Genomic DNA, 19,157 nt, shown 5'->3' with positions numbered 1-19,157 from the left:
GACAAGCACCTTGAGTTCTGAGGATGACCTGGGAAAGAATCCCACTGGACCCAAACGACCCAAACAATTACCGTCCGGTCAGCCTCACATCAATACCAGGCAAAATTCTGGAAAAGATCATTAAGGAAGTGGTCTGCGAACACTTAGAAACAAATGCGGTCATTGCTAATAGTCAACACGGATTTACCAAAAACAAGTCATGCCAGACTAATCTGATCTCTTTTTTCGATAGAGTTACGAGTTGGGTCGATACAGGGAATGCTGTGGATGTAGCCTACCTGGATTTCAGTAAGGCCTTCGACAAAGTCCCCCAGGACCTTCTGGCAAACAAACTAGTAAAATGTGGGCTAGACAAAACTACGGTTAGGTGGATCTGTAATTGGCTAAGCAAACGAACCCAAAGGGTGATTCTCACCAATGCGTCGTCTTCATCATGGAAAGAAGTGACAAGTGGAGTGCCGCAGGGCTCCGTCCTGGGCCCGGTTCTGTTCAACATCTTTATTAACGACTTAGACGAAGGGTTAGAAGGCACGATCATCAAGTTTGCAGACGACACCAAACTGGGAGGGATAGCTAACACTCCAGAAGACAGGAGCAGAATTCAAAACGATCTTGACAGACTAGAGAGATGGGCCGAAACTAACAAAATGAAGTTCAACAGGGACAAATGCAAGATACTTCACTTCGGCAGAAAAAATGGAAATCAAAGATACAGAATGGGGGACGATGCCTGGCTTGACAGCAGTGTGTGCGAAAAAGACCTTGGAGTCCTCGTGGGGAAGAAGTTAAACATGAGCCAACAATGTGATGCGGCTGCTAAAAAAGCCAATGGGATTCTGGCCTGCATCAATAGGGGAATAGCGTCTAGATCCAGGGAAGTCCTGCTCCCCCTTAATGAGACATGCCACATTATCACAGGATGTCTATGCCCCACACCACTGGAGAAATTATACTGTTTAGCCAGTATTGCACCACCGGACATCCATCAGGAAGTAGCAGCCAATAATGAAAGGACCGAAGTAGTGACATCTCTGTTCCATCTCCTGTTCGAATATCAGCTAGCACGCCAATGTCTTAAATCAAGAAATAGTTTCTAAGATCTACAGAGATACTCGCAGGAACACCTCAGCAAGCAAGAGTCCAAAAGTGGCAAGCTAAAACCCGGAACCTCCAGCCATGGCTGATACTGAATGAGAAACTCCCTCCTGGGTGACTTGGAAGGCACTGAACAGTCTGTGCTCTGGCCCCACGAGATGCAGAGCCAACCTTAAGAAATGGGGCCACAAAGTGGAGTCCACGACATGCGAGTGTGGAGAAGAGCAAACCACAGACCACCTACTGCAATGCATTCTGAGCCCTGCTACATGCACAAGGGAGGACCTTCTCACAGCAACACCAGAGGCACTCCAAGTGGCCAGCTACTGGTTAAAGGACATTTAGTATCAGGCCAAGTTTTTAATTAAGTTTGTGTTTTTAAATACATCACAACTGTACCCTCGGTTTGTTTCCGATACAATAAATAAATACCATATGTTGCACAGTGGAGTACATTAAGATATCTCATGACGTACAGTAGAGTCTCACTTATCCAACATCCACTTATCCAACATTCTGGATTATCCAACGCAGTTTGCCTCCTGCCACGATCCACAGCTGTTTCTCTAGGCAGCAAGGATTGAACTTTTTATGGATTTAATTTCTGACAATCTTACTATTGTAAGTTCATTTTTTGCAATTCTATCTTTTTTGTAGTCAATTTGTTAGTAGCTAATATTTTTGTAGTCAATGTTCTCAATATATTTATTTATTATTTATTTACAGCATTTATATTCCGCCCTTCTCACCCCAAAGGGGACTCAGGGCGGATCACATTACACATATAGGCAAACATTCAATGCCTTTTAACATAGAACAAAGACCAGACAAACATAGGCTCCGAGCAGCCTTGAACTCATGACCTCCTGGTCAGAGTGATTCATTGCAGCTGGTTGCAGCTGGCTTGCTCTCCAGCCTGCGCCGCAGCCCTGGCCCATATAATGCGATGCTTTGGTGCTAAATTCATAAATACAGTAATTACTACATAACAGTACCATGTTTTGGACTACTTTTTCTGTAGATTTGTTGTAAAACATGATTTTTGGTGCTTATTTGTAAAATCATAATGTAATAGGCTTATCCTTAATCCCTCCTTATTGTCCAACATTTTTGCTTATCCAACGTTTTGCTGGCCAGTTTATGTTGGATAAGTGAGACTCTACTGTATATGCAAACATTACATAATTCAAACAATAAAAATATCAAAAATCCAAAACATTTCTCATTCCAAGCATTTCAGATTGGGAATGCTCAACCATTAGGACTCACTAGAAAAGGGAATAACGCTTAGAAAAGTAGAAGGCAATAGGAAAAGAGGTTCACTTTCCAGATGGATGGGACTCAGTCAGGGAATCCATACCCTGTTTCCCCTAAAATAAGGCATCTCCAGAAAATAAGACCTAGTAGAGGTTTTGCTGAATTGCTAAATATAAGGCCTCCACCAAAATAATAATATAATAATAATAACTTTATTTTTATACCCCGCCCCATCTCCCCGGAGGGACTCGGAGCGGCTTACATGGGGGCCTAGCCCGACACATAAAGCAATAAAACAATGAAACAAACATTCCAACAATAATAAAACCGTCATAAAAATCAACATACAGCATAAAATGTTAAAAACAGGAGACTAAAACACAGATCTGGGCCAAAGTGCAGAATATTTCAGAATGGGAGAGGTAGTTTTGATGACCGTCACCCCAGCTTTCAAATTGATTTAAAAACGCAGCGGAGAGTTCCGCCGGTCACCCACCAAAAGAACGGAGCGGGACCGCAACAGACTATTATTAAAAGACCTTTTTTTCTTCATTTTCCTCTTCCCTGAACTATGTAACAAATCCCCCCAATAAAAGTAACATTTATTTTAACAGTAACACTCTCTATCTGGTTATTTTGTATCTTTCCCTGACTCCTTCCTTCGCATGAAATCTCTCTCTCTCTCTCCCGTCCCTTTAACTCCGGTTGAGGTTTCTCTGCCATAGATTAACATGGCGGTCGATATAAATTGGCTCATATCTCTATCAAAATTACCCCTAGAACGCTCCTCTTTTAGTCCTAACCCTTTCTAAGGCTCCTGACTCGAAGACAACCAGCAGAACCGGAATCGGTCCAGTTTTCGGCACCTCAACAGCTGACTGTCAAACGGGACCGACGGCTCCTTCCAAGCTAAAATGCTGCCTTATCCCGGATTTTCCTCTCCCCGCGGCCCGCGGAATGAGTTTAAGAGATACCTACCCCCTTTCTGTGAACTGGGGATGGGGGATCGCTCTCTCGCTGGGGAGACATAGTTCTCCAAGGACCCTCACCCTCTACAGCTGCCAGGGGATGCCCGGACGGGTGCCCTCCACGTTTCATTCATACTTTTCATGATTTTATGAAGGAGAAGAACACTCTTCCCCAGACCTACCCCTGGACTTATGAAATCTTATACTTCCAAAGACTGCAACCCACATGTGCCTCTTCCCCATGCCATCTCTATGAATTCCTTATGAACTCTTTTTCCTCATGTATTTGTGAATTTCCATATTCTATGTACTTGGACACTCTCATGACTCACTGTTGTATGAATTTCCATATCGGGTTCCCCAGATGTTGTGAACTTCGTCCTTATCAAATGTTTTCTATTGCTTATATCATTCATGATGCCCCTTTATGCAATGTCACCCACCTTTATGGATTCTCCTTTATTTCCTTGAAATCTATCTATCTGCCTATATGTATTTATACTCTTTGGGATCCCCGGAAAATATGTATTCTTCCCAGCAGGGTTTATGTTCCAACTTTATTTTTATTTTCATTCTATCCCATATAATTGCCAAATCATGAAATCAAATGGGAAATATTATGACCCCAACATGAACTCTAGCCCTATGACCCAGACCTCCCTTCCCAAAAAAACAAAAGGATAATCTGCCACAGTTTAATCCAATCTCATTCCGATCGCATGGACAATATAGGGCTTGAGTCACCAAATTCCTAAAAGTGACTCACCCCCAAGGCAAACATTGTCATATCCCAGGCCAGGACGCCGCAGGAAGGCACCCTGTGGGGCCGTCAATGACGGCTCATCACCACCCATCACCACTTCCCGTCTGACACCCCAAGGCATATCTAACATCTGTGAACGTGACAGGACCCCGGACACCCTTGATGGGTGCCATTAATTCCTTTAGAAATCGGCCGGGTCAGGATTAATCTATCCGGTCACTTCATTGTTTCAATAGCTCCCGCCTCCTCCTCTCTGATTGGCCCGAGGGGGGACAAAAAGCGGCTCCCCATTGGGCCAGCAGAGCAAGGCGGGAAACGAAAGCCCGCCTCGTTCAACCTCTCAGCCTATCCGTGATCAGATGGGCGGGGAAGCGGGGCGGGAAATTCAAAGGGCTGTCAGACCGAAACATTGTATAAATATGGCTTTATTTGAAACATATGTTACGCTAGTAGATTGAATGATCGCTATTAGCGTCCTTTTCAGCTGAATTGCTCAATAAAAACTCCTTGGCGGATTTTCCTTCAACTTGGCGGACCTTCTTCATTTCAGGCTTCAGGTTGTATTGCGGCTTATATTCTCCTTTTGGCTTCGCCAAGGTCCGTTCCCTCAGGACCGGATCGGGACTCTCCTTAAGGGCCCGATCCCCTAAAAACGCGGTCGACAACAGTTTCAAAGCCAAAGTAGTCAATAAAGTGCAAAGTAATAATGGCAAAGTATCCTGTTGTTGAATGGGCAGATAGTTCGAACCTACAATAATTAATCATCGAGTAAGACCTAGCAAAATTTTTGTTTGGAAGCATGCCCACCAAAGAGAACACCAGAGCATGCAAGATCAGTAAATGTACATACCATAGAGTGTTGTACATGGAAATATTGGTAGTAACAAGAAATTCTTGATAGGATTCACAGTTTGTCTGGCTATGCTGGTTTGTGATGACAACTACTGTACAGTATATAATAAATGCTCATTTCTTTTGTTCAACAATAAATGTGAATTCTTCTTCATGGAAAAATAAGACATCCCCTGAAAATAAGACCTAAAGCATCTTTGGGAGCAAAAATTAATATAAGACACTGTCTTATTTTTGGGGAAACACGGTAACTGTTTCCCTTTGCAAGCTAGGACTGTTAATAACAGGGTGATTTGGAGATCCCTCATTCGTGGAGTCACCGCAAGTTGAAATTAACAGTACTCAACAGCAATAATACTCTGCGCGGAAATTAAAAAAGACATGAACTGCAAGTCCTTATGTGTATTTTTGCAATTGTTATAGTGTGTGGAAACCACACAACTGTTTCTCCCATGAGTCTCGTCTGAGTCAGGGCTCCAGAAGGAGGAATCCTGGGCAAGAAAGGCATGAGAAGTTCAGCCACACTTCTGAGATGAAGCTGATGGGAAGACAGCTCTTTGGGGGCCTCCTAATCCCTTCCTGGACAACAGATGCAAGAGGAATGATGCAGAACAAGCACATCTAGGGAATAAAGTAGAAGCAGCTCCTCAAATTACAAGAAATGTGATTCCAGGCTTCTTCACTGCAAGATGGTGGAATAAACTGCCTTGGATTGCTGTTGTTGGAGTGCTGTTGTTTCTCCTTCTTTGGAGGTCTTCAAACAGGGGTTGGATGGGCATCCTTTGGGGTGTGCTGGAGTTGTGTATTCCTACTAGGCATGTCCGATCGATGAAAAAAATGTTTCAATTCTCATTTCTAAAGTAGGGGGCGCTTGCGCTTCGATATAGAAAGTATTTCCGATTTTTTCACCCAAAATTTTTGGATATTTCCGAAAATTCGTAATGATTCTAAATGTTTCTAAAATGGCGGACACGCATGTGCAATCACCAAAAAAAAAAAAAAAAAAAAAAAGGAATCCAAGGGGGGGGGGGGACTTTTACAGGGCTCTCCCGCCCTCATTTCTTGAGCTATCCTCATCAAATTTGCAATGCCCTTGCAAGTTGTGCAAAGATACTTTGAAAACTAGAAATTCCCTTGCTATATTTGTAAGCAAGAAGGACACTGGAAATCAATGGTGTCTCTGGCAATGTAATCCCACATGCCTTCAATTAGAAATAGACCAATGAACACCACGCCAAGCAATGCCCTGGCAAGGAGTGCAAAGATACTTTGAAAACTAGAAATTCCCTTGCTAAGAGAAAGAACCATGTTAGGCTGAGCTAAGCTCCCATTCAAGGTAGGTTGCAGAAACATTTTTTTTTAAAAAAATATTTTTAAAAATATGTAAAAAAATGGGGGGGGGGGGGGAATAACGAAACATTAAGAGAAAATTAGAGAATGGGCCAACAATGGTTCAAATTACATTGCTTGTTACGCTGTGAGACAATGTCTCAGAATGCATATCAAAAAGCAAGAACAATCCGAAATAATTCCGATATACGATTCAAAATGATTTTTTGGACATGTCTAATTCCTACATAATAGGGTGTTGGACTAGATGACCTTTAAGGTCCCTTTCTACTCTAAAAGTTTGTGTGTGTGTGAACTGTGGGCGCATACTCTTGTGTCTTTCCAATCTGGACAATTAAGAAATCTTTCCAGAGCTTTGCCCTGCATTGGTTGCCATAATTTCGATGCCAAGAAAAGTTCTTCTGCGTCCAAATGTTCCATGCTGCTTAGGGAGCCAACTCCAATGGGCCATGGTCCCATGCTTTCTGCAGACACCCTGACTTTACATTATTGCTTTCACAGGACAGAAACATCTTGCAAAAATGTGAGATTGAGCGATAGGGTCATAGATGGGACTTGGATATGGAAATGATGGCTCAAGATAAGGAGCAACGGGAAACTTCTAGGTCAGTGGGATGGTGATTCTAAGCTGGGCTTTAAAAGATCTGAAAAATGTGCTGAATTCAGAGACAGTCTGATGTGAGAGCCAGCCAGGTGCATTAATTTAGTCGTTAGGTTGGGAAGCCAGGGTTCGTTAGACTGGAAAACCCAGTCTCTCAGCCTCAGAAGAAGGCAAGAGAAAACTTCACTGACGAAACCATGAAAACCCTGGGATAAAATCACCATAAATAGGAGTGGACAGGAAGGCACATGACATGAGTTGACATGAGAACGTGTTGTCGAAGGCTTTCATGGCCGGGATCACAGGGTTGTTGTATGTCTTTCGGGCTGTGTGGCCATGTTCCAGAAGTATTCTCTCCTGATGTTTCGCCCACATCTATGGCAGGCATCCTCAGAGGTAGTGAGGTATGGATAAACTAAGTAAGGAAAGGAAAGAATATACATCTGTGTAGAGTCCAGGGTGTGGCAAGAGTCCTTTGTCACTGGGAAGCCAGCATTAATGTTTCAGTTAATCACCCTAATTAGCATTGAAAAGATTTTTGTCTCTTGCCTGGGGGCATCCTTTGTTAGTCATTAGCTGTCCTCTGCCCTCAGAGTGTTGGTTCCCATCTACTGTTTTGATTCTAGAGTTTTTTAATACTGGTAGCCAGATTTTGTTCATTTTCATGGTTTCTTCCTTTCTGTTGAAGTTGTCCACATGCTTGTGGATTTCAATGGCTTCTCTGTGGGCCATTGATATGGGCGAAACGTCAGGAGAGAATACTTCTGGAACATAGCCACACAGCCCAAAAGACATACAACAACCCCGATATGAGAACCTTTGTGCCCAAAAAGCGGAACATAAATACTCTAAATAAACAAAATCCCTCTCTATAAAAGTCAAACTATGAATTTACGTAGGTAGGTTTGTTTGTTTGTCTCTCAAAGGCAGCTTTGTGGCTTGATGGATCCGGACCAAATTTGGCACACAGACCTTTCATTATCTAAATTAAAATAATTGGGAATGTGAACTGAAAGGACTAGCCATTTCATGCCCAAATGAGGAGAGAAACAAAAGGGACAAAGTGGATTGGCTGTTGCAGGTGAAGTGGCCCACTGTGCTAGGTGAAGTGGCCCTCGCTGGGAAAGAAAGGGAATGAAGTGGCTTTGGTGCTACAAGGTGGCATGTGTATAATTTTTTTTTTCGTGTCAGGAGCAACTTGAGTCGCTTCTGGAGTGAGAGAATTGGCCGTCTGCAAGGACGTTGCCCAGGGGATGCCCGGATGTTTTGTGGGAGGCTTCTCTCATGTCCTCGCATGGAGCTGGAGCTGACAGAGGGAGCTCATCCGCACTCTCCCCGGGTGGGATTCGAACCTGGCAGCCTTCAGGTCAGCAACCCAACCTTCAAGTCACAAGGCTTTTATCCCCTAGGCCACCGGAGGCTCCATGTGTATAATGGGAAGGAAGGAGAAAAAGAAGGGAAAGAAATGACGAAGGAAGGAAGTGCAGGAAGAAAGAAAAAGGAAGGAAGGAAAGAAAGAAAGAGAAAGGAGGGACAAAGGAAGGGAGGAAAAGCAAGAGAGAAAGGATGGAAAGAAAGAAAAGTGAGAAGAGAAAGTGTATAAGGGAAACAGAGGAAGAAAAGAAAGAGCCACTGGCCAGATGGAGGATCATGGAAGTTACAGTCCAACCCAAATGGTCTTTTTCAAGGTCTCAGACTCACTTGGCCTCTTTTGCCCTCCTTGAACCCTTTTTGTGCCCCTCTGTGCAAAACAGACTTTGCATTAAGACACGCTAACATCTTAGTGCCCTCCTTTTCCTCTTTTTTATTTAATATAAAGGGAGCTTTACATTTCCAAGCTCCTGGAAGGCTTTGCTCGAACTTCCTCAGGTTATTCTTGGAAAGCAGTGGCTTGTTATTTCTCCCCGGGCTTTTAAGGTTTAATGGGGCACTCGGAGGGTTGTGTTTGCTTGTGCTCCTGGCACTCTTGCCAGGCCTGAAGTTGGCAGGACAACTCCTCCTTGAGCCCTTTGTCGGGCCAAAAGGTCTCCTGCTGACCGGTTGGAAATGGGGGCAAGGGGTGGACGGAGAAAGGCACCATTCACACAAGCCAAATGCAGCCGTGTAAGAAAGAGAGAAGGTCAGGTGGAAATTTATAGTGCTAAGAGTCTCTTGATTTGCTGCCCAGAGCTGCAAAAGGTCCCAGGTTCAAACCGTGAGCGGCCACTGTTAGCTCCAGCTCCTGCCAACCTAGCAGTTTGAAAACATGCCAATGTGAGTAGATCAATAGGTACTGCTCCAGTGGGAAGGAAACGGCGCTCCATGCAGTCATGCCAGTGGCCACATGACCTTGGAGGTGTCTACGGACAACGCCGGCTCTTTGGCTTAGAAATGAAGATGAGCATCAATCTCCACATTCTGACATGACTGGACTTAACGTCAGGGGAAATCTTTACCTGTACCTATATACAATAGAGTCTCACTTATCCAACATTCGCTTATCCAACATTCTGGATTATCCAACGCAGTCTGCCTCCCGCATGGATCCACAGCTCTTTCTCTAGGCAGCAAGGACTGAATGTTTTATGGATTTAATTTTCGATAATTTTGTTACTTTAAGTTCATTTTATGCAATTCTATGTTTATTTGTAGTCAATTTGTTCGTAGACCATGTTTTTGTAGCCAATGTTTTCAATACATTGCGATGTTTTGGTGCTAAATTCGTAAATACAATAACTATTACATAATGTTACTGTGTATTGAACAGCTTTTTTGTCTATTTGTTGTAAAATATGGTGCTTAATTTGTAAAATTGTAACGCAATTTGACGTTTAATAGGCTTTTCCGTAATCCCTCCTTATTGTCCAATATTTTCACTTATCCAACGTTCTGCTGGCCCATTTATGTTGGATAAATGAGACTCTACTGTACTTTGAATCCATAATCCTTTGAGGACCAAATGACATGGAGGTTCATCTACACTGTCAATTTAATGCAATTCATCACCACTTTAATTACCATGGCTCCATGCTATGCCATTATGGAAGTTTTACAAAGTCTTTAGCCTTCTCTGCAAAAGAGTGCTGGTGCCTCTCCAAACTACAGCTCCCACTATCCCATAGTATTGAATAATGGGGTCAAACTGCATTAATCCTACAGTGTAGATGCACTCAATGAGAACTGAGTGGCATCACAGAGCTGTAACTGTGAGCTATGAAGGGTCTCTATTTATCCAATGCCTTTATGAAGCTCTCCAAGCTGGCATCATAATACTACAGTTAGAGTAGAAGAATGTGTTTTGAACTGCCATGGCTCAATGTCATGCAATCAAAAAAGGATTCTGCCACTCAATAGAAATGTCCTTCAGTCCTTGATTTGCTACCATTGTGGTGACTTCAACGGCACATTTAGAAATAACTATTTTGTGGACACCTTGAACAGCTCCTTTCAAGTTCAGACTATACTCCAAAGTGATTTGTTGCTCCAAATTACTTGCAAGTCATTATATGTCATTGGCTTTGTGACTGGCAAAAGATTCCCTTTATGACACATTCCTAGTTCCAAACCCTAAATATTTTGGGATGATGTACAGTAGAGTCTCACTTATCCAACATCCGCTTATCCAACATTCTGGATTATCCAACGCAGTTTGCCTCCCACCCCAATCCACAGCTATTTCTCTAGGCAGCAAGGATTGAACTTTTTATGGATTTAATTTCCGACAATGTAGCTACTGTAAGTACATTTTACACAATTCTATCCTTATTTGTAGTCAATTTGTTAGTAGCCAATTTTTTTACACAATTTTTCAATATATTGCAATGGTGCTAAATTCATAAATACAGTAGAGTCTCACTTATCCAAGCTAAACGGGTCGGCAGAATCTTAGATAAGCGAATATCTTGGTTAATAAGGAGGGATTAAGGAAAAGCCTATTAATTATCAAATTAGGTTATGATCTTACAAATTAAGCACCAAAACATCATGTCATACAACAAATTTGACAGAAAAAGTAATTATGTTGTAATTACTGTATTTACAAATTTAGCACCAAAATATCATTAAATATTGAAAATATTGACTACAAAAATGCATTGGATAATCCAGAACCTTGGATAAGTGAGACTCTACTGTACAGTAATTACTACATAAAATTACAGTATTTTGGGCTGCTTTTGCTGTTGATTTGTTGTAAAACATGTTTTTGATGCTTAATTTGTAAAATCATAACATAATTTGATGTTTAATAGGCCTTTCCTTAATCCCTCCTTATTATCCAACATTTTCGCTTATCCAACGTTCTGCTGGCCCATTTATGTTGGATAAGTGGGTCTCTATTGTAGTTCAAAAAGAAACAGATGGCACTTATATGGGAAAAGAGGCTGTTGATGAGTTTTCAGCTGACCTGAGTCCTGAATGGGGGGTTTGGGGGGCTCGGTACATACTTGATGCCTCTTTGGCCATTCTTTCCTGGAGGGACAGCTTGGTTTTCTTCTTCACGACTTTTTTCTTGATGACTTTAACTCGGACAGATTTTTTCGGAGCTGGAAGGAGACAAAAACCACAAAAGCATCAGGGCATTTGCAGCAGGTGAAACAAAAGCAAACACTGGAGAGGGAGCTGGACCACAAAATACCCATAAAAAGTGTGTATATATAAGTATGTGGAGGGGAAGCACATATTGCGGATGGAGATGTGGTTCAGCCACTGACTTGTTAGCTTTGGATGCCATGCTTGGATGCCCAGTTACCAAACAGCATCTCCATCTGCAATGAATGCTTCCCTTCCGCACATTGGCAGGTTAGCAGCACTTTAATGGCTTCCTCTCTTTGGGCATCCAAGCATGGCATCCAGTGCTAACAAGCCAAAGAGAGGAGGTAGTTAAACTGCTTCCAAACTGCTTTCATTTGACAGTGCAGATACACTCTTAATTGTGATCAGCAGGAAATTAGAAAATGATCTATGAATTTTTGGTCTAAGGTTCCATCTATAGCTCAATGCTATGGAATCCTGGGAGCTGTAGTTTGGTGTGGCACCAGCACCTTTTTGCAGAGAAGACTAAGGGCCTTGTAAAACTACAGCTCCCAGGATTGCAAAGCTGCAATGAGAGGTGGGTAGCAAATAAATCATCACCATCATAATTATTATCTATACTACGAGGGTTGAATGAAAAGCAATGCCTCCACCTCGTAACTCCTCATCAGATGGCAGTCCTGGTCTGCGGCAGGTCCTGGCTTGTTCAGTAGACTCTCCTCTATAGTTCCATTTGGCGGGAAGCCTTAGCATTGAACGGTTGTGTTGTTAAAATGTGAAGTATGGAACCCTGCAGAGACGGCTGGTCAATGTGACTTAAGCAATGTGCAGTCACTGAATTCTTGACAGCAGAAGATGTCCTGGGCCCAGTTCTGTTCAACATCTTTATTAATGACGTGGATGAAGGTTTAGAGGGCATGCTTATCAAGTTTGCAGATGGGACCAAATGAGGAGGGAGAGCTAATATTCCAGAGGACAGGAGCAGAATTCAAAAGGACTTCAACAGATTAGAGGGCTGATTGGGCAAAATTAGCAAAATGAATTTCAACAAGGACAAATGTAAGATACTGTTGTGACTCAGCCTTTGTGTGACTCTGATGAGGATTCTGGGATGCAGTTTCAAGATGATGGGATTCAGGTTCAGGATGAGTTTCAAGATGACTCTGATGGGAATTATGGGATTCAGGTGCAGGGTGTTCCTGCTGTGGGAGATGAGGAGCAGGGAGGCTTTCCCATGGGAAGAAATGATGTTGTTACTTATGATGATTTTCAGGTGCAAGAAGCAGAAAGGGAGAGTAGTTCCCAGCCTCAGCCTGATAACACAAACGAAGCCTGTGGACTTGAAAGCGATGATGCGTCTCTAGAACGGGCTAGTCGTTTGGAATTTCGGGGGTTGCATAGAAGCCTCAGAATAGCAAATAAGAGGGAGGTCAAAGGGCAAAGAAATGCCTTCATGTCATACTATTAAAACAGTCTGCTGAAAGGGAAATCTTCGTCAAAGCAATTCCTCGCTTGAATCAAGTACTAAGTCTGCTTTCCTGTATTATCTTATAGCCTGGATGTATCCTTGTTTCTGGGACTTTGGCTTTGTTTTAAGGACCTTGCTTCATGCCTAATGTTTCCATGGATTTGTTCTTACAGCCTTGTTTTTGTAACTATCTTTTGGAACTGAACTTTTACCTTTTATGAACTATATTTTCCTTATTTCCTAATAAACTACAAAAGACTACGATCTGTGTGCAGCCTGGTGTTTTTAGCAAGGTGAAGCTAACCTGAGGTGTGACAGATACTACACTTAGGCAGAAAAAATGAAAAGCTAAGATACAGAATGGGGGATGCCTGGCTTGACAGCAGGATGTGTGAAAAAGATCTTGGAGTCCTTGTGGAGAACAAGTTGGGCATGAGCCAAGGGTGTGATGTGGCAGCTAAAAAGCCAATGGGATTTTGGGCTGCATCCAAAGGAGTCTAGTGTCTAGATTGAGGAAAGTCATGGTGCCTCACTATTCAGCTTTGGTCAGACTTCTTTACCTGGAATCACATGGTGTCCAATTCTGGGCACCACAGTTCAAAAGAGATATTGATTCTAAGCTGGAAGGTGTCCAGAGGAGGGCAAATAAAACGATCAAAGGTCTGGAGGTCACAAATCCCTCTGAGGAGTGTCTTAAAGAACTGGGTCTGCTTAGCCAGCAGAAGAGAAGATTGAGAGGAGACATGAGAGCCATGTATAAATACATGAAAGGATGCCATAAGGAAGAGGGAGCAGGCTTGTTTTCTGCTGCTCTGGAGACTAGGACTGTTGGGTTATCTAGCATTTTCAATGTGGGATGGTTTATGTAGTGAGTTTTGTTTGTTGCTTAGTAACCTGAAGCCAAAGCTGCATTCCAGAGTTGATGGCACCATTTTAGGGGTTTTGTATGTGATGTGGGAAATGGGAGTATACTTGACCTGTGGGGTCCCACAAGGTTCCATTCTGTCCCCCATGCTTTTCAACATCTACATGAAACCGCTGGGTGAGGTCATCCAGGGTTTTGGAGTTCGGTGCCATCTTTACGCAGATGACACCCAACTCTACTCCTCTTTTCCACCAAACTCCAAGGAAGCCGCTCAGACCCTAAACCGGTGCCTGGCAGCTGTGTCGAACTGGATGAGGGCTAACAAGTTGAAGCTTAATCCAGACAAGACAGAGGCCCTCCTGGTCAGTCGTGGGACCAATCGGGGTATTGGGTGGCAACCTGTGCTTGACGGGGTTGCACTTCCCCTGAAGGCACAGGTCCATTGCAGTCTGGGGGTCCTCCTGGATTCATCTCTGGCGCTTGATGCCCAGGTGTCAGCGGTGGCCGGGAGGGCCTTTGCACACTTAAAACTTGTGCGCCAGCTGCGACCATACCTCGAGAAGTCTGACTTGGCCACGGTGGTCCATGCCTTAGTTACATCCAGACTGGATTACTGCAATGCTCTCTACGTGGGGCTGCCCCTGAAGACGGCCCGGAAACTCCAACTGGTTCAAAGATCGGCAGCCAGATTTCTAACGGGAGCCGGCTATAGGGAGCACACAATGCCCCTATTCAAGCAGCTCCACTGGCTGCCGATAAACTGCCGGGCCCAATTCAAGGTGCAGGTCTTGACCTATAAAGCCCTATATGGCTCGGGCCCTACCTATCTCCGTGATCGCATCTCCTTCTATGAGCCAGTGCGGACCTTGAGATCATCCGGGGAGGCTCTTCTCGCCTCAAGTGCGGCTGGTGGGGACAGGGAATGAGCCTTCTCGGCAGTGGCCCCCCAGCTCTGGAATGCACTGCCAAAAGAGATCAGGCCATCCCCTACATTATCCAATTTCCGTAAGGAACTGAAGACCTGGTGGTGTCGGCAGGTTTTTCAGTAATTACATTGGAATACCGCCGATCTCTAGGCCTGAATATATTGCATAAGATTTCCCTAGCCTAAAATGATACATTTTAATATATTGGGTTTATGGTTCCCGTCCCCTTGATCAGGTCATGTAAGTGTTATTTATTTCTATAATTGTATTTTTACTTTGCTTAATAATGTGTTATTATGTTTGTTATGTAATGTTTGTGTTGTTTTTATGATTGGAAACTGCCCTGAGTCCCAGCCGGGAGATAGGGCGGTATATAAATAAAGTTTTATTATTATATATTATTATAATCCTAACAGGTTATGAATATATTCCTAATAAGGACTCAATGGAGCCATGGGTTCAAATGATGGGAGAGGAGATTCCACCTGAACATTAGGAAGAACGTCCTGACTCTAGGAAGAACTGTTCAGCAGTGGAACTCTCTGCCTCGGAGTCTGATGGAGGCTCCTTCCTTGGAGGCTTTGAAACAGATGACCATCTGTTGAGACTGCTTTGATTGTGCTTTTCCTGCATGGCAGAAGGGGGTGGACTAGATATCCCATGTGGTCTCTTCCAACTCTATTTTCTATGATTCTAAGTCTTCATTTGCATCTTCTCTCAGGATGCTGGCAGAGGAACTGGCTTCTTCCTGGGCAGAATTCGCACTCCCTCCCAAACTGGCTCACAGCAGGCCGGCAATTTGCCGTGGGCAGGACGTGGGAGTCTCCATGCGTGTAACAGTGGCTGCTTTGTGTTGCTTTGGCTCTGCTCCATCCACGCCAGCCGGCTTCCCTTCACCGCTGGATTGAGCAAGGAAAGGCAAAGCAAAGCTGTGAGAATCTGGATCTCCAGCCGCAGCGTGGGAGCCAGAAAGAAGCTTGCAAAAGCCAAGGGATGCTGAATGCAGAACAGAAGAGTTAAACTGAAGATCTACTTACAGTTCAACCCTCCTGGGAGTTATAACTTTATAGCACTTTTGGGAGATCTTATACAGCTAAAACCTTCAGGATTGTATAGCACTGAACCATGGCAATTGAAGTAGTACAGTAGAGTCTCACTTATCCAAGCTAAACGGGCCGGCAGAAGCTTGGATAAGCGAATATCTTGGATAATAAGGAGGGATTAAGGGAAAGCCTATTAGACATCAAATTAGGTCATGATTTTACAAATTAAGCACCAAAACATCATGTTATACAACAATTGGACAGAAAAAGTAGTTCAATACGCAGTAATGTTACAGTAGAGTCTCACTTATCCAACATAAACGGGCCAGCAGAATGTTGGATAAGCGAATATGTTGGATAACAAGGAGAGATTAAGGAAAAACCTATTCAACATCAAATTAGGTTATGATTTTACAAATGAAGCACCAAAACATCATGTTAGACAACAAATTTGGCAGAAAAGGTAGTTCAATACGCAGTAATGCTATGTAGTAATTACTGTATTTACGAATTTAGCACCAAAATATCACGATATATTGAAAACATTGACTACAAAAATGCATTGGATAATCCAGAACATTGGATAAGCGAGTGTTGGATAAGTGAGACTCTACTGTATATTGTAATTACTGTATTTACGAATTTAGCGCCAAAATATCATGATATATTGAAAACATTGACTACAAAAATGGCTTGGATTATCCAGAGGCTTGGATAAGCAAGGCTTGGATAAGTGAGACTCTACTGTATTAAATTGCATCAGTTCTAGTGTAGATGCACTCTATGTCTATCAGCCATTCACACATGCTACATTTCATGGATTTCTCCCAAATTCTCTTTTTTTAACACAAAGGACAATTTTTTGTTGTCCATAAATAAAGGTTTCCCTGCACCTTTGGGGAAAATAAAGACAGTACTGGTTTCCTAATTTCTCAGCAAAGAAATCTAAAAAATCTAAAACTGGCTCAGTTTGCTGATCAGCAGACTTTCCCTGCAAAATTTGGCAACATGTAGAGTTTTCTTATTCTTCATTTTTGGCTCTCCTTTCAGATTTGACCGCCTTCCATGCATCTTTCTGTTAAAAAGACTTGAGTCTGGGTGAGTCACACCAGGGCTGGACTTTTTTTCATGCACAAGATGTGCCACATATTAGACGAAGTGCAAGAGCGATATTTTGCTGACAGCAGCTGAAACTGAGTCATGCAATGTGTGTTGTGGGTCCTGGCTTCACGTTGCACAACATCATCCAGCCATTGAATTGTGTTGCACACTGTTATTGCGATGTGGAGGGGATCTGGGATTGTAGTTCAGATTTTCTTTTGGCTTCTTGGAAAAGGAAGCTCTACAAACTGCACCGTTTTTTCCAAATGGCTTGGATAATCCAGAGGCTTGGACAAGCGAGGCTTGGATAAGTGAGACTCTACTGTATATAAATGTAATGTACATTTGTAGGACTGAGTAAACAAAAAAAAACCCACTGGAGCAAATGCCACCAAATTTGGTCACAATACACCAACATATCCAAGGTATGACCTCCATTCAAAAAAACTTAAACAAATAATCAGGAATGAAGGAACAGCTTTGCAGCTTCAAAGTCTGGCTGCTTCTCATTACAGAAGAGTCTCACTTATCCAAGGTTCTGGATTATCCAATAAATTTTTGTAGTCAATGTTTTCAATATATTGTGATATTTTGGTGCTAAATTCATAAATACAGTAATTACAACATAGCATTACTGCGTGTTGAACTACTTTTTCTGTCCAATTTGTTGTATAACATGATGTTTTGCTGCTTAATTTGAAAAATCATAACCTAATTTGATGTTTAATAGGCTTCTCCTTAATCCCTCCTTATTATCTAAGATATTTGATTATCCAAGGTTCTGCCGGCCCGTTTAGCTTGGGTAAGTGAGACTCTACTGTACTTTATTTTCCAGGAGATTCCACCTGAACATCAGGAAGAACTTCTTCACTGTGAGAAGGGCTGTTCAGCAGTGGAACTCTCTGCCCTGGACTGCGGTGGAGGCTCCTTCTTTGGAGGCTTTTAAACAGAGGCTGGATGGCCATCTGTCGGGGATGCTTTGAATTCGATTTCCTGCTTCTTGGCAGGGGGTTGGACTGGATGGCCCATGAAGTCTCTTCCAACTCTACTATTCTATGATTCTATGATTCTACCACCGGACTATGCCATGGCAACACGTGGACGGGCACAGCTAGTAAATTATAAGTGGGTAAGTCCACTGGCTCCTGCCAACCTAGCAGTTCGAAAACATGCCAATGTGAGTAGATCAATAGGTACTGCTCCGGCAGGATGGTAACAGCGCTCCATGCAGTCATGCCAATGGCCACATGACCTTGGAGGTGTCTACGGACAACGCCGGCTCTTCGGCTTAGAAATGGAGATGAGCACCAACCCCCAGAGTCGGTCACGACTGGACTTAACGTCAGGGGAAAACCTTTACCATTATCTTTACCTAAGTCCAATGGATATTGGGGTCATTTGGTACATATGATCTGCTTCTCCAAATGCACATTTCCCCAATATGCACAATAATAATAAAAAAACCCCACAATGCATGCTTTGCATATGGCTAAGAGAACCCAAATGAGTTGCACATCTGTCGGAGCGGATGCTCCTGTGCCAAAGGGGTACCTTTGTTGTCCGTTGGCCTTGGCGTGGAGAGCGGCATCTTCTTGGCGCTGGTGGTGGTGGGGGGCTGTTCCAGGCCCTTCCGGCCATAGGATGCCACTGTGGTGGTCCTGAAATTACCCGGGGAGCTGGTCCTGGGGCTGGCAGTGCCCTTCACCTGCTTGGTCCTGGAAGTGGTGATGGTGGAGGCCACTTTGGGCTGAGCCGTCCCTTGGCTGGAAGGGGCCAAGGTGCTGCCGGGCTTCTTGTGCCGGGTTTTGGGGCTGGCCGTTTGGGGGTCTCCACCGACCAGAGGGGACCAGGCTGCCTGGCAGAGGAGGGCAACGACAGCCACCCAGAGGGCTTGCATTTTGGGCAGAGGAGGCTGGAGGAGCACAACTGCCTCAACGTGCCTCTCCCTCCCTTCTCTCACCTCCTTCCCTTGCACTTGGGCTTTTCAGCCCCTTCATCCCTCCCCTCTTGCATTCCATGCCATTTCCATACATGTACCGCATTATCAGGAATAGCTGTGACCCAGAGAAAAAAAACATCCCCAGCAAGTTTGGCTCATTGGCACTTTTCCTTCGGCTTGGGCCAATCATCTCTGTTTGTCCTGAAAATGGCATGTCTTCTCCCCCTTCCCCTCCTGGCTCCGGATTTCCTTGGAAGGGATCACGTTGCAAGCAAGGAGGTCTGCTCCTTTCTATTGCAGTTTACTCTTTTTCTGCCACAGCTGTTTTCGTTTAGATTTTTAAAATATTCTTTTAAACTCAATCCATTTATTCATACCACCATCTGACAAACCAGGGAGGAAATTATCATATCAAAT

The 19,157-nt window shown here is 43.5% G+C and overlaps 1 protein-coding gene across 1 annotated transcript in view; it reads right to left on the bottom strand.

The window, feature by feature from the left end:
* The window catches only part of cpxm1 (carboxypeptidase X, M14 family member 1), a 59,131-nt gene extending 40,204 nt beyond the window's left edge, over nucleotides 1-18,927 (bottom strand). The window contains exons 1-2 of the mRNA XM_008122456.3: nucleotides 18,353-18,927; nucleotides 11,311-11,409 (exon numbers count right to left, since the gene is read on the bottom strand). Of these exons, the coding sequence (XP_008120663.1) occupies nucleotides 11,311-11,409; nucleotides 18,353-18,698 (445 nt within the window). The 5' untranslated portion in view covers nucleotides 18,699-18,927. The remainder of the gene's footprint in view (nucleotides 1-11,310; nucleotides 11,410-18,352) is intronic.
* Nucleotides 18,928-19,157: the final 230 nt, after the last annotated feature.

Source organism: Anolis carolinensis, chromosome 5, assembly GCF_035594765.1.
Source record: "Anolis carolinensis isolate JA03-04 chromosome 5, rAnoCar3.1.pri, whole genome shotgun sequence".
Taxonomy (NCBI): Eukaryota; Metazoa; Chordata; class Lepidosauria; order Squamata; family Dactyloidae; genus Anolis; species Anolis carolinensis.
Note: the sequence above shows the minus strand (reverse complement) of the source record. Positions and strands in the feature narration are given on the sequence as shown.